Source organism: Pagrus pagrus, assembly GCF_965226575.1.
Source record: "Pagrus pagrus genome assembly, chromosome: 7".
Taxonomy (NCBI): Eukaryota; Metazoa; Chordata; class Actinopteri; order Spariformes; family Sparidae; genus Pagrus; species Pagrus pagrus.
In genome coordinates this window covers 22,047,648-22,064,171 of record NC_140191.1, presented here as the reverse complement: position 1 = coordinate 22,064,171, position 16,524 = coordinate 22,047,648, and the positions used below count along the sequence as shown (strand labels likewise).

General features: G+C 43.0%; 1 protein-coding gene across 1 annotated transcript in view; it reads right to left on the bottom strand.

Moving 5' to 3' along the window:
* LOC311260142 (growth factor receptor-bound protein 10-like) overlaps nucleotides 1–16,524 on the bottom strand; it is a 70,635-nt gene that overhangs the window by 7,649 nt on the left and 46,462 nt on the right. Inside the window, exons 6-8 of the mRNA XM_084357657.1 lie at nucleotides 6,875–7,031; nucleotides 1,521–1,636; nucleotides 1,002–1,076 (exon numbers count right to left, since the gene is read on the bottom strand). Coding sequence (XP_084213783.1) covers nucleotides 1,002–1,076; nucleotides 1,521–1,636; nucleotides 6,875–7,031 — 348 coding nt within the window. The remainder of the gene's footprint in view (nucleotides 1–1,001; nucleotides 1,077–1,520; nucleotides 1,637–6,874; nucleotides 7,032–16,524) is intronic.

Sequence of the window (16,524 nt, the reverse complement as noted above, 5' to 3'; positions counted from 1 at the left end):
GATTTGGAATTTGTGGCTTGCGGCTGGAAGGTAAACTGTTCCAGAGGACTCTTCAATATTTAAAGCACATGTTTCCTAGTGTTTTGGAAACATCCTACAAAGGGCCTCATGCATGAGTGTTTTCCGACGTTTGCGGAGCACACGTTCACACGCAACGTTCATTCAAAAAGCTTTCTGTTTCAGGCGCTACACCTTGCCGCTCTGCGTCGACATGATGCTGCTTACGTAATGGAAAATCTTGCTAACACCTGGTGGAGCTCAGGTCAGAAACTGTCTTGGTTTGGAGAGGACTCTGACTGCAAAGATCTTGTGTTTAGAATTAGTCGAACAATGGAGATTCCTGACACAACTCAGGCTCAACACATCCCCATTCATTTATTGACTCCTCTATGTAGAGCATAACGGAGCATAACATCTATATGATCAGCAGGGGAGTTAAAAGCTTTCTGTGAGTGGCAAGGATGAAGGGACAGATTCCACCGGTGGCTCTGTCTCTGACAGCTCCATTACTTGATAAAGGAGAGTCAGACTGCATGTAAACCCTCCATCCATTAAGACCAAAGCTCTTCAAAACCCAAGGAATCTTCTTTTCTTGTCTGGTTTTCTCCCAGACTTTTTCTTCCCTGCCTATCTTTCCTGAAATCAGTGTGTGGCCCGTGAGGCAGATAAGAAGCTTGACGCACGTGTGAAGTTGTACTGTGCAAACATATGAAAGGCAGGTGAGGAACTGTATGTTCTACTCCTGACTGCCTAATACCATCCATCACGGGCCTGCGGTGCGTGTGCCGAGACAGTCATGTGTCAACGGGGGATCAACAGTAGTTATTACTGCAGGCTCTGACGAGACACACTGTCTAAGGGTCAGAGGTGAGGTATGTCAGCTTGATTGTACAGTATGTAGTGGGTGCTGACTCCGAGGTAAACTAAGCCGTGTGCGTGTCAGGAAGAGAAGAGAGAATGAAAGACAGACACAGAGAAGTGTGTGTGTGTGCTGTACGTACCTGAAGGAGCTGAGATGGTGGAATCGTACGACTGGTTTCCTGGCACCATGCAACCATCTGCTCCGGGAAAAATGTCTGGTGGAAGGAGAGGAGGTGGAGAGAGGCAGACACAGAGAATATCAGCCACTGTGACAATAATTATGGGATTGGAATTTGTGACAGAAAAAGAAATGTCATGCAAATCTCATTAGTACAGTCAGCTGTCATAACATTTCACTAAACAAAGAGAGACACTCTGTCAAAGAACATTTCATTTGGCAAGTGGCCACTCTTTAGAGCAAATCACCAGATAACTCTTTAACTTCCACGTCTCTTTTCATTTAGCAGTCCAAACACTGCCACGTCCTGTTCATTTCAAATGATCTAAAAAATGTGTGCGTGTTAAACATTGCGTCAACGTGAGGCCCTGCTGCCACAGGTGTATTTATTTTATAAGCAATAGGTGTAACATATTTTAACAAGAGGACATCAGAGTGAGTGACACGGCATGCCAAGAAATGTCGAAGGAAAGGCAATTACCAGAGGGTTTCTGAAGAATTCATATTTGGCATAGTTCTTCCTGAAGAGGAATCTACTGTCGCTGTTCATAGAGGCCTGGACCTGAACCACCAGCTCGTGGTCTTCTAGACAGCGCTCTGCAGAGAGAGGAAGGACAACAATGAAGGAGGTTAGTGTTTAATATTCTAAATAGTTTATACGTTTACTACAACTACATATAAGCTCAATTACAACATTTTCTGTCCAAGGAGCAAATATGAATATGTTCATATAAGCATCACAACCGTTCTCTTAGGATTTTATGTACCGTTGCAATCTCTACAGATATGTGCAGATACTAAAATTCAAGGGAAGTGTGTCATCAGCGCGTCTACAGGCATATGAAAGGCTTTTTAAAGTCTTTTAAAGATCACTTTTAACCAAATTTAAATATGCAATATGTACGAGTTTTGGATGAACACATTCAAAAATGCAACAGTCAATAGAATGTTCACACGTAAGAGTTTGATGGATAAAGAAAATAAAAATGTAAGACTTTTTAATGACCTGCGGACGTCCTGCATCAGTGTTTCTTGTCAGAAAGAGAACATCGAGAAAATCACTAAAATGAAACTGGGTGAAAGAGCACACTGACTTCTTCCCAACAAGTGATTTAGTTTATTTTTAAGCATTAATAATCCGATTTTCTTAAAACAACAAAAACAATATGTCTCGTGTGAGATGACAGCACCTGTTCCCAATAATATCAAGCAGCATTTTTCCAGAGAGCGATGTTCTGTGTTGTTTTAAATCTGACCATCATGTCAGATGTGTGCTCCAAGTGAAGCTCAGCCATCCAAAATGTTTAACCCTTTCTTGTCCAGCATAAGTCCTGCAAGCACTGACTGTTTGTCGATAACATCTTGCTCAGTCTCACACTCAATCATTCGTAACTGGAAACTGCCTTATTCAACTTTATGGCAATACTGAATTCAACATAAAGTGATGAATGGGACTAATGTTGGTAAATGACTCTGGGTTTCATTTGAACTGTTCAGCGGTCTAAAGGCACATTGAGAAATGCAGACTGGCTTCAACCGTTTGCACTCATCAAACATGTTGTGACTGATATCAGACCAAGGCCTTTTTTCTCTCAATGGAAGTGTAAGAGACTGTGATTCAACTACAAGTGTGGATGTGGTCAGAGGTGCTGGTGATTTATATCCTGTGATGCTCAAACTGGTCATGACTCAGACAATTCCAACATCATTACAAGTTCTCGCTGTCATGTCAAAGACATTCCTCCTTTCCCTGGTAGATTTTAATTAAACTTCTGCAACTTAACTTTTGCAATACCAGTATTTGATCTAATATCTCGTTTTTGATGTGAAATGGAGAACTTGAGAGAATCTGACTGTACAGCTCTATCTCACATCATTATCTCATTGCACGTTTCCCTTCGTTTCCCCTCTTTATCCCCTCTGTCACAAGTGCTCTAAAACTGTCACGACTCTTCTTTTGCTTTCCGTTTCCTCTCGTCGCCTGTCTGATGAGTCACTCATGTTCGTGACAGTGACTCACCCGTAGCAACACTACCTCACTGTCCCAGAGCTGTTAACCTTTTTTGGGGTGGCAAGTAGGGGTCAGTGTTACTTATCTCAAAGAGCCGCTTCATCCCATTCAGCAGCATAGCAGGAGTGGGCAGCGACGGACGGGAATAGGCCTCTCTGTTCAAACACGCTATTGTTCGGGTCTCTTGGAAACTCCTATTCCCGTCTACCAGCCAACCACATGTGCACACATGAAGTATCACAGCAAATACATGTGCAGTGCAGACGTACAATCTGTACAGACGCAAGAAGGGCCTCCGCATGCCGCCTCATCTCATACTGTAAAAAGCACATGCTGAAAATGTTCAAAATATTCTTCAATATGCTACTGATTGGCTAAAAACGGTATTTCTAGATGAAGGCGATATTCATTTTGACAAGCCAAACATGGATTTTGACAATTCAAACAAAGTCAAATGAATAATTACATGTGCTACAGACACACTTGTGGTTTGAGAGAACATACAATATACACACAAGTGAAAACAAACAAACATCAGTACTTGATGGAGAAGTAATTTAAACAAAATGAATCGCCAGCTATTTCAAAAATCAATCAAAGGTGTACTATGTAGTTCTGGGGAAGACATTTTAATCAGAAGAGAAAGTTCTTCATTGACTGATTTTTTATGACTCAACAAACTAAATAAACAAACTCTCTTTGTTTTCATGACTGAATAAACAAACTGATCTTAAAGGACAACACAACTTCATACTGTTTTTCTTTGTTTATATTTGGCGGACCCTGCCACCTTTCAAACAGTGTTCTGAACCTTATTTTCCTCTGAGAACAGCTTGTTTATTCAGTTATGGAAAAATACATATTTGAGTTTTCTATTATTACCTCATTAATATTGTAAAGATTAAAATCCTGAGTTTGAATTTCTTCTCCAAAACTACATCTTGCCCCTTTAAATATAGTAAACGATTAATCAAGGAAAATAATCGCCAAATTTATGGACAATGAAAACAGTCGTGAGTTGTCACCCTAGGCAGTAAGACAAACAACAGTCCAAACAAGCCAATGATTGGTAGAAATGTCTAAATTACTGTACTGTAAGAATATGCCAGTGCATACAACAAACTGCACACAAACTGATAACAAATATCACTAAATGGAATTCAAACCAACATATTTCTCGCATTTTAACAGCAACTGTTACACATATTCTTTGGATGTTTTTTTTATATAATTTCCTCAAAGACACAAATCCACATCGGCACACATCTACAAACATCTACAAACACACACACTCGGTAGCAAGCCGCAAATGCATAACCCTTCAATCATCATCAGCACGCTGCTGCTTCATTACATCTCATTTACTGAAAGTCCTAAACATAAAATAGGATAAGTAGTTATTCCAGGCCTTAAAGACTACAGTTGCAGTACAGGTGCACCAGAATAGAATAGAAGAAGGGCTATAATAGAAAAACTGCTATTCTGAGCCAAAAGTGACGACATTTACAACAAGCCAACCTAAATGTATCTGGCAGCAACGTGTTGGCAGCACTGATGAGAAATGTAATCAGATCGTGATGGATGGTGAAATATTAGGTTTGAACTTTGGGGACCCATACTTTGAATAATGCAATGTCTCCTCACATGACAGCCGAACAGCCTGGATGTGCATGTAAGCCTAAAGTCTGGCAACAACGTACACAAGTTGTCAGCTGAAACAGTGTTTTCACACATGTTTTTCACCATGTCTCCCACTTCAGTGTGTCTCTCTAGCAGGCACACTGCTCTATATAAAACTACACCCCCTTCTCTCCCACATCTGTTAAACTGTACAGACATGAGCACAGAGCACAGGCTCAACTTGTCTTCCATAAGTGCTTTATAATCGCCCTCTCCTCAAGGGGAGGTTGGGGTTTCTAATGTTCAACTGGCCACAGCTTTACAAACTTACTGTTACACTGCCAAGTCTAACATAAAACACCCCGACAGTAATGCAAAGCTTGCTTCCCTCTTAATGCAGCACCAAGTTCAAATTCCTTGATTAACAACTGGAGCATCTCTTCCGACTATTGTTTTCGACTTTTTTAAAGACTTTTCCTTGTGTTGTTTTCAGTGCCACATTTGGTGCTCGAGAACATCAGAACAGTGAGCGTTCTGGTCTCGCAGCTTTTCCCTCCACTTTTTCAAATACCAAAAGCAATCCTTACTCCTAAATCTATGAAGATTCTCCTGTGAGACATGCCTCTCTAACTGCTGATGAACTAAAACGCAGCGCTTGAATCAAATGTAATGTTCCACACAGAATACTATCCCCCATTCCTCATCAACATTTTGACCTTTTCGCACCACATTAGTCACGAGGTCTCAGTCTCATGCAGTGAGGGTTTCCATTTTCCTTTAACATGAAAGATAGCCTTTTAAACTCTTCATCAATCACCTCTCTGCCGTGTCATTTATAGTCCTGGATCGATAACATTACACCCTCTCTGACACTGAGAGGAGCACGAGCAGGCAAAGGTTTTGTTACAGCGCTCATCAGTTACATCGTTACGCCTCCTAATCCATAACCTTCAATTATCACCTCCCTCTTGCTTTAGCTTCTCATCGGTTTCCTTCCACCTCATGTAATCCCCCTTCTGTGGCAATTTACGGAGTACAACATCATAATATAATCTTCTGCATGATGATTATTATTGGAAAGTAGCTCAGGAGCAAGAATAATTTGGGATGGGACTGTCCTGGATCTTTGTCCAGGATCTAAAGTTTCTGAAAGACCTGATTCCAAACAGTCTAGTGACCTTAAATGAGCCTGCCCGAGTTAAAAATATCAGGGAAGGATGTCAAATACCATACACAATACTCTGTTTCACTATCCTGTGTGCATGAACCATAAACTTTACTCTCAACTGCCAACACATGAGAGTCTTAAGATTGAGGTCGTCGCTGTACCATTTAAAGCCGGGACCAAAAGGAGTCTCTTCTGGTTCCTAGAATATATGTGAGCTTCAACAAGAGGGAGAGACTGTCTCCACTTAAAGTAAATCTGCATATAATCACTTTAAAGAGCCCTGATCTCAGACATGCATCACTTTTCAATCTCCTTCAAGCGCACCACACAAACTAAAGCTGGACTCTTCGTCAGCTCCGTGAAACAGTTCAGCGTCAGCAGGACAGTTATTGAATTTATCTCAACACACCTGAAATTAGCATCAGATTTTGTAATGGCATCTTGTCGAGTGCTTCTCTGTTTTCTTCCAATAGTCTCCTCACTGTCGACTCCGAAAATCACCCGCCTGTTTGTGTTGAAGCAACTTTGATCTCATGTGCACTGCTCCGTCCATTTCCATCACTTTTCTGTCGGCACACACACTGATCAATACGTTTCCCCTACAAATTCTTCCAATGACAAGCAGCTCAATGTGTGTGCTGGATGTCTGTCTTAGTTCACGAGAGATCAACCTCACCCTGCCTCGTCTGCATGGTACCGCACTGCTACAGAGACCTTTTACACAGCCAGCCGCTGTGTTAAACTCGATTAGATCTCTGGACATTATGGCTCAGTGCATGCATATGCTGTGTAGTATGTGCATGCACTCATGCTTGAATACATGTTGCATGAGAAAATGCGCCTGAACTGTGTGTCTGCCCGAGTATGCGGGCACGCATGCATACATGTGAATGCACCTGTGTATGTCAGTGATTGCTTTGCATGTCTCAGCCCACTCTAAGGTCCATCCACTGTGGGTCAGTGAGTGTGTGTGTGCGTCTGATCATGTGTGTTCATGTGTGCTTTTGTGTGTATGCAAAGTTTTTCAGGCCCTTACCTAGTCCTAGCAGCGGGTGGTGTTCAACAAGTGCCCAACTGTTGTCATCCACACAATGGCTTTTATAAACCAGGAGCTGGCACAGGTCTCTGGCTGTCATGTCGGCTGGGATCTCCACCACTTTACCCAGGCCGTCTTCACTGAAGATCTTCACGATCTATGAGCAAAAATAGATTTGATTTGAGTTATAATAAACAGAGATCATCTGAAAGTAGTTTGGTGAGAAGAAGAAAAGAGCTGAGTTGAGAAGAAAGTGTTTCAATAAGGAAGACAGAAAAAAAAACTCTTCAAACGATTGCAAGACATTTCTAGCCGTGAGGGATATATTTTGAATACCATGTTGGTATGATTTTATTTATGGTAACCACAGAGGGAATTTTAAGTTGTGATAAAGTCATTTAACACAAACCATTTTTGAAAACTCAGCCTAATAGGTGGGTGAAGCCAGCAATTTTCTTCAAACACTGGAATTGTATTTATCATATATAGTGCCCCATGCACTATAGCATACAAAGGCCTGTAATTAGAGCACACAATAGAAAAGAACAGACACTCGGGACTGTGTAGCAATTGCGGTGTTAGAAATCACAGACAGGCTTTTCTTATGGCAACTTGTTGGTGTAATATAGAAACAAATATACCCCAGTGTATAACAAGCATCTGCTCTTGTTCACACAATGCAGGGCTGCCTACACTTAACACTACTGCACTGTAGCTTAAGGTGAAGCGAGCATGGTGTTTCCAATTATAGCTTATCAAGAAAATGTATGCAAGTATCCCGAGATAAGACATGGCCGCTGGATATGCTTCAACTTCACGAACACAAGTTTTCCATAACTTAATATGGTGAATGTGGGCCAGCAATAAGACATGAACATATTACATTTCAGCATGAGAGTGTTTTTATGTTGAATAATTTATGATGAATTGGCCAAACCATGAATAACAGCTGTTATCATTTTGTTTCCATTAATAACACTGACTCACGCACACACATTGAGCCATTACTGATGTGTCCGATATGATGTATATACTGTATAGCAACAGTGCATCAAGCTCCACATAGATTAAACTCCACTATAGGATGTCATCTGTACAAGAAACATCCAGATACTCTTGTATATCACTATGTAATGTGGTCAATAGTCCTAAACTGACTTCCACTACTTGTCCACAGGTTGGCTTTTCAAAGAGATATCATGCAGTCACATCCAAAGGATGCACATCTAATGGCCCACAGAGAGAACTAGAGCAGATACTTAACCTGCAGAGGAATCCAGCCTTGTTAGCCTACACAGGAATCCAGCCTACTGTACTAAGCCTACACATGTCATGTATGCACACTTCCCACATAGTATTTCATGACAAAGAAATTCTGTTCTCTTCTTGAGCAAAAATGCGGCTCATAGCATCACAGTTTGCCAGGCCTGAGGCGCTCTATCCATCCAAAATTTGCTCAAGACGAAAAAAAAAAAAGAAAAAAGCGAGGGAGCCTCAATCATTCAAAGCTGCTGACGTTCTTGACGCTCTCTTTTTATTGCTCTGCTCACATCTCCAAAAAGACAAATTGTCTCCAGCCTTTAAGGTATTTACACATTCCGTGTCTCGCCTCTGGTCGAGCAAAGCCGCACTTCAAAGAGAAAAACGGTCTTGAAACGCAAAAAGAGAAGGAGGCGAAGAGAGGCAGGGACGCACAGGGAAAGATAAGAGACACAGAAAGAGAAGCGGTCTTACCTCCACGGCCCGCAAAAGGCAGCAGTCCGGGGAACACGAAGGCATTTTTTGGAGTGAGCCTGGCTCCCCACACACACACTCACTCACACACAGTCACTGAGACAGGAAACCTCGCTGCTCTGTCTGTCGCCCTGTCTCCTCCAGAAAGACAAATAGAAATTCGAATGCCGACAGTTGACAGTTTTGCTACCTGTCACACAGCCTGTAGACTAGTCCTTCAGTCCTATCTGGGCTGGCAGCTCTGTCTTAAAAAAATAAAAACCCTGTCTGTGTGACCCAAAGCCGGTGTCTGTATAGCTCACAGGACAGAGACACAGAGACAGTCAGTGATCGGATGGCAGCAGGTACAGCTCAGTGCTTCCAGTGCCGGTTGAGTCTGACAACTATCTTTCTTTCTCTCCCTCCCTCTCCCTTTCTCTCTCTCTCCCCCTCACAAAGGGTTACAGCCTCAGCCACGGGCTCCGAGGCACACTGAATCAAACCACACGCTCAACAACCAATCATAAGGCTGCAGCAGGCTGATGTAATCATTCCCACACAGACCCAGGCTCTCTCACACACACACACACACACACACACACACACACATACGGAGGCACACACACACACGCACGCACACACTCTGAGAGGCATGCACAGTCCAGTAGACACACAGACGCACAGTCATGCACAGACGCAGCCAACTTTTTCAGACCTCTTGCGAGCTCTCCCTGCTTCAGTTTCTTTTTCAGAGCTTGAAGCGGGAGGGTTCATTTGAGAAGGGTGTGGGGCAGCGAGGAGGAGGAGGAGGAGGAGGAAGAGGAGGAGCAGGAAGAGGAAGACAGGATGAAGGAAGGAGAGAAAAAGTTTGTCTTCGTCGCTTTTCTCGCCTCCGAAATGTTCTGAAGTTTTCAAGTGAGGGCTTGTTGGTGTTGTGTGCTTTTCTCTTCTTCTTTTTCTCCTTCTTTGCCTCTCTTTTCCCTCTCCCTCCCTACTTTGCTCCCTCCTTTTCCTCCCTCCCTGTGGCTTAACTTTGAACTCCCCAGTCAGATCTCTCTGCCGCTCACAGCAGTAACAAGACTCATTACAGAGCAAATGAAATGAAACAAACCTGGAGCAGCACTTGAGCACTCAGACCTTCTCCTCCTCCCCTGGTGGCAAGCTTCGTGCCAACATTCTTTCTCTGTAAAGAACAAAAAACCTGGAGACTTTTGCACACACATGCACACATGCACGCACTCACAGCCCCCCCACCCCTCCTTTTAACTCCCGATATTTAATACGGCATCAGACAGACAAAAGCCTTGACACACCCCGTCTGGGAGAGGCGAGAACAGCCTTACGTTGTCCTTGAAGTAACTTCCTCTTAACCCCCCACCCTTACGTTTTTCAGTGGAAGGCACAGTGTGTGTGTTTGTACATGTGTGGGTGAGGTGTAATCCAGGAATAAGCACAGTTCGGCAGAAGGAAGGAGGAAATGGTGGTAAAAGTGGCGGCAGTCAGAGTGATACAACTTAATTTACTATAGCGGGAAACTTTGGGGAGAGAGAGGGGGGGAGTCTGCGGCTGGGGGAGGGGGAGGAGAGTGAGAGAGAGAGAGAGAGAGAGAGAGGAGAAGAAGTGTGTGTGAATGACTGCACATGCAAACAGGCACGTATGTGGGTGTGTGTGTGTGTGGGATAGGGAGAAACAGGAGACAGACAGACGTGAAGGGAAAAAGAGTGGGAAGCAGAGGGAAGTGAGAGAGAGAGAGAGAGCGCGTCTGGTGACACACTGCAGCAGAATGTGTAGTATGAATGCTTCCTACTGTTAACTACATATCTAGCCTGCACAGCTGTCTCACCCACCCACCCCCTCCCTGCCATTCACACAGACCGAGACACACACCCTCGCCTACGTCACGGTTAGTCAGCCAGAGGGGAAAGCCCCAAAGAAGGCAGCACGCATCACACATGCTGCAATACAGGTTTTTACCCACACAGCTGTAATTATTCGAGCAGGTTCATCAGTCCATTTAGCGCAAACCGTTTCTGTCGGTTTGGTCTACCGAGTGGACCAGCTTGCCTTTCTGGAATTTGTGGCATTGGCTATTGACGCGGCAAATCCAGAACTTCAACGCATGTCATAGCTCCGCACTGGAAAAAAAATAAGCAATGGGCAATTAGTATGTCCACGCAGGTATCATTTTGACGTTATTGCCAATTAGAGCTAGAGCTGATACATTTCCTGTGACTACTGCTGAGTCATCTGACCCAGGAATGCTAATTGTTCCTTTCCCAGATATTCGTCAGTGTTAGTGGGGTTTTTGTCCAGGGTTACAGTAAGTAGTATGTCAGTATAACAATTTTGCTGGTGCACAGGTGGCGTGGGAGTAAACAAACCCTCGGTTCTTATGGAGTGGCAGCACTTCTAGCTCGATCATGTGCTCCACTGAACTGGTTCAGTGTGGCAGTGCCTGCGGGTGGGAAGGCAATGGTTGAATCTGGGGATTAGCATGAACAGTCAACGGACAACAAAGATCGCAAAGCGCAAGTTGAGCTAGAAATTGGGAGTTAATCAAAAATAAGTATTATTATATAATTATAAAAATAAATATGGAAAGAATTATCCCCACTGTCTGCCACGTCCAATCTGCAGTGCACCACACATCGCTGCAACACTACAATCCTATTTGATACACAGCACTAAGCTAAGTCCTTTTTAATTATATGGTTTAGTATGGAGTTATAGTTTTCAACCTGGTCTTATGTGAACAGGGATAATCAGATCTCTGCACACACAGGGGTCAGATGCAGGTTGATTACGTGTTCACTAACCCACATCAGACATTACCAGAGATACATTTAGGGTCATTTATTTCAACAGGATGACATGTAGGTGACAAAAACGTGACAGAGGGCTCAGTGGTTGCCTTGAAAACACAGTACAGTATGTCAGTTTCAGTGGGGATCTATTAAACTCCACTACACTCTGTGTAGAGATGTGACACACAAGGAATGGTGGTGGTGGTGGAGGGAGATATCAGTTGGCAGCTGGTGGGAAAAATGTAATGACCAGCATCTGCAGGAGTTGAATGAATCATGAGAAAAGTATCTGCTAGTCTCATTATAGACACCACCTCACTGACTTCTTTGACTGCGACTGGTGATTTCAACAGTCAGATGATACTGATCAGCTGAGAGTGTGCATGACTTCAAAGCCCGACGTGAACTAACACAACGCTCCATATTAGTTGCCCAACATAAACTCCCTCAAGGCAAACAAATCAAACAACAAAGTGGAATAATTTGGGCAGGAGCTGTGGAAATCTTATCTTGCAGTGTGATGTTACTAGACCGCCTCAGGAGTGGAAGGAGTGAGGAAGCAGACAGAGATGACAGCAGAGTGACACGTTTCAACTGACCTACTCCACTTCTCTACGTCTTCTTAAAGGAAAAGAATAGACGTGGGTAGAAAGGGATGTAGGCATGTGTGGAAGAGCGAGAAAGAAAGAAAGAAAGAAAGAAAGAAAGAAAGAAAGAAAGAGAGAAGCACGAAAAAGGAAGAGAGAAAGAAGGAAAGAAAGAAAGTAAAAGAATGAATGAAAGAAAGTAAAAGAAAGAATGAAAGAAAAATGAAAGAAAAAATGGAAGAAAGAGAAAGAAAGAAGAAAGAAAGAGAAAGAAAGAAGAAAGAAAGAGAAAGAAAGAAAAAAGAAAGAGAAAGAAAAAGCTCTTCTGATGCTTTAATTGTCTTCATTTAAATGGAGGAGCAGAGCCGCTCAACCTCTCTGATGACTCAGGTCTGATAACTGCCCTGTGATGTAATCCCCCAGGGAGAGACTGAGAGCTTCAGGCAACACACACACACACACACACACACACACACACACACACACACACACACACACACACACTCAACACACACACACTCAACACACACACACACACATACATACACATACATACCAGACACACAGGCACCCAGATGTGCTCACTTACACGTACACATCCTGAAGATACACACACACATGCAATTGCTGAGGACATACATATTGTACATGTCGTGATGAACACACAGACACAGACGCACGCACGCACGCACGCACACACGCACGCACGCACGCATCTAGACAGAAACTAGACAGGCTCAAACAGACAAAAGGAAAGTCAAGAGCGCCGTATGTGAACGTGCTTTGTGCAAACTGAAGTATGTACACAAGTGTGTGTGTGTTTGTGTGCACGCCCAGCAGCTCACACACATCCATCTCTCTGAGAATTGGCTGCTGGTCTATAAATAGTTCCACTGGTATTACGTACGCATTGCAAGCCATTACATCAGATAGGAGTTACTGTGGCAGATTACATTCTGAAAAGACTATTAGCCATTAGGCATACAAGCCTGCACACACATTAGGATCCGTCACATGTGGGCAATGTCCTGAAGCAGGAGTGGATGTGGATAACAGCTGTTCAAGGGAGAGAAGAGTCCCAGGAAACAAGTGCTTATCACAGGTATTGGAAAAAAAAGTAAAAGTCCAGTAAAGTAAATTCAACCCTGATGTCAGCTCACATGTAAACTCTTCCTGGAATATGGAAGCAGAAGGGGATTTTTTTCCGATTATGACGCACTGAGACGTTCTTGCCCTGAGCTGAGCCTTCAGGCTGTGTACTATTATGACACGCCCCAACCTCAAACCAAAGCCCTTAAACTGACCTTAACCATCTATAGCCTCAACATCCAATCAATTGGCTTACTTTTTTGGTAGCAGTATGCATAATTAATATTTGGAGCAATAAAGATTCAATCTTTGTATTTAACAATGATTTTAAATAGAGATTAGATACATTTGAAGATGAAATTGAATGATAATGGTTAATGGAAATTTTTAATGGAGATTATTGTATGAAAATGAATAAGTCCGAGAGAGAAACTGGATTGTGGTTATAAATGGTTATATTTTTGTCTTTTATATACAACATTACAAGGTGCTGGTTTATTGCAGGTCATCAGTCTTGCCAAGACAAACCCCTCCGCTGTCAATTTGTAGCTATATCTGCTCTGTCACCGTCTTACAAAGCCTCTATACGTGTTGCCAAAAAATAACTGTAGCCATTGATAAGCTGATTTGGCACACACGACGCACCCCAGCTTCATATTCCCATGAACAAATATCTTCTATAAAGCCCGTCTGACTGTACTGTGTTGCTGTGTGTGGTCCAGGCCGCCCCTGCAAAGATGAGATGGAGACACAAAAACCTGAATGGGCCTCGGACAATTGGCCATACCCCCGCTCAGCGCCTGTAGTCAGCAGTAGTGGGAGGCACTGGCCAAGAAAACTCTGCTGACTCATGAGGAAGGGACGGTGAACTGTCCCTTGTCATCCAATTACCGCGTCAAATTAAGACCCAAGACATAGAGGCCTATCTGGGCTCAGTGGAGCAAAAGAAGGCAGAAAGGGATTTAGTGGGCAGGGGACAGAGGGAGAGGAGAAAAAGAAAGGGAGGAAGGAAGGGAGGGGGGGAGGATGGTATGGAGAGATGGAGAGATGTATAGAGAGAAATGTAGGAGGAAGAGACTCCCAGCGCACACTAACAATACAGAGTCCTGTACGGTGGAAGGCTGCCATCTCCGCCACTGTGCAGCCATGCATCAGACCATACACTGTATACTGGGGTTGTTAGTTAGCCCACAGAGGCCGCTCTATCAGTGAATAATGGAGTCTCAACACCCACACAGGTTCACAAAGTGGAAGGTTTGCTGATTTTGGAGCTGACCCGGGTCAAATGTAATTAGCAGTGCAGGTCAGGTAGCACAAATTTAGGAATCTGAAGTTAGAGATCATGTAAAATGTCTATTTTCAGTCAAATGTAATTCCTTTTTTGAAAAGGAGAATACTTTGGACTCATCTAAAGATAAGAAAAAAGAGCTGGTATTTGTGTCAAATTCCGGCCGATACAAAGAGAAAGTGAAACCCCAATCTATCTGAGGTTGCTGGAATGATCAGCGATCTCAATCGATCTATTCAGTCATTTTGGTATGAGGATGTGTTGAATTTGCACTCCAAAAAAGGGACACAGACTAGGGCTCCACTACAGGATGTGGTAAAGAAAACCATAATGCAATTATTTCGATGGATGTACAAGTATGCTATCATATAATGCGACTCATCATTTTTGCATAAAAACTTAAATTTGAACTTGTAATGTGACACTTGTTGGGGTTTTCACCAAACAAACAATATTTTCTTACATCTGGAGGATGAGATTTGTAAGCTGGGGCATATCTGCAGCACTACAGTACTTCATCATAATGCTGTTTTGTCACACTTTTTATCATCTTTTAGAAAATTCTGGCTGGATATTGCACTTGACCTCTGCGATTTCGATACAAAATCACAAAAACACCTGACCTGATCATATCTATTTTGTAGTTTGGTCAGAACAAGTTTCATCCAACAGCATCCCAGTTGGTTGGAAGGGTGAAACATACCCTTATTTAAATCAAATTAGATTTGCACATGCACAGTGTACGCCAACACACTTCCTAAAGGCCATGCAGACACGGTTATGATGATGCAAGAACAGTCTCTCCCTTATTTAGTGGGACTACCTGCTGAGATACACCCCGCATGGAGCCAAATATTTTACCAACAGGAATAAAAGTGGGGGCGGATGCTTAATTGTGCACCGGAGCTGACTGCCAGCAAACCCCAGGCAGCGAATGTCCTTTCAGACCACTGCTGATTTGGAGCCATTGTCCAATTACAGCAGGAGGGCAGAGGGATGGGGCAGGGGAATTGTGATTGGGTTAACAAAAGATGACATCATTGGCATGATTTTGGCAATATACTGGAAATGTTCCTCTAGTTGTATGGCAAGCAGTGGCGTTGTTGCACGGTGGCATGAGGACACATTGCATTTCATATTTAAATTGTATACATTTGATAAAACTTTCACAGTTGGATCACTTATCTGTTCACAAAAGACAGTAACAGTAAGAAGAGGAAACATCTACAGGTCCTTGTGTCCAATGGGTTTTAAAAGAGGGCAGCTAGCATCACAGGCGACTACAAACAATCATATCCCAATCACAGTATGTGCCACAGTTCTGTACAAACTGTCCCCAATAACAGGGAGATTTCTCTGGAGATGCCAAGATCACAGTGTCTTCTGTCTGTCGCTCTCCCTCTCATTCTGTCTGCTGACATAAATCCCAATAGCAGCTCTTTGTTGAAGGGCCTCTAAGCAATCAAATTTGTTCTTTGATAACACAACTTCAAAGACTGAAGGCCGTGGCTTCATCTGTATCATCATTTTATGTCTCATTCTTTACTCTGTTCATTTTTGTTACTTTGAGTAAAAGTGGCCTGTCCACCATTATTTTACATTTTCTGTCAGGTATTGTGGCAACAAATTACAATAGTTATCTCTTTTCCCTGTGGCCTTTTGACTCAGCTTTTGTGCAATAATAGTGGATTTATGTCAAAAATCAGAAGTTAAAAAAAGAACAGTTAAGTGGATGATAAACTGTTTCCTGACCTGTGATACATGCCGGTAACAGAATAAGCTACTGAAATGTGCACCATGCAATAAATGGCCATTTTCAAAACTTTTACAACTCTAATAAATCAAATGATCACCGTTTTTTTGGCAGCTTTTAAATCCCCCATTTTCTATTCTGCTTCTGCTTATTCCTCTTTCTTCCCTCCTTTTCTGCCTTTTCACAGCAGCAGCAGCAGCAGCTCAGAAATCTGAGCTGTCCTACTTTCCCTGAGAGAGAGAGAGAGAGAGAGAGAGAGAGAGAGAGAGAGAGAGAGGGGACAGAGAGAGACAGAGGACAGAGAGAAGGGAGAGAGAGAGCAGAAAGAGAGAGAGAGGGAGATGCAGTCTCCATGACCTACATGAGTCCAACAGCTCTGTTCAGCTTTGGCCAGATGAAATGCCTATGGGCAGCAA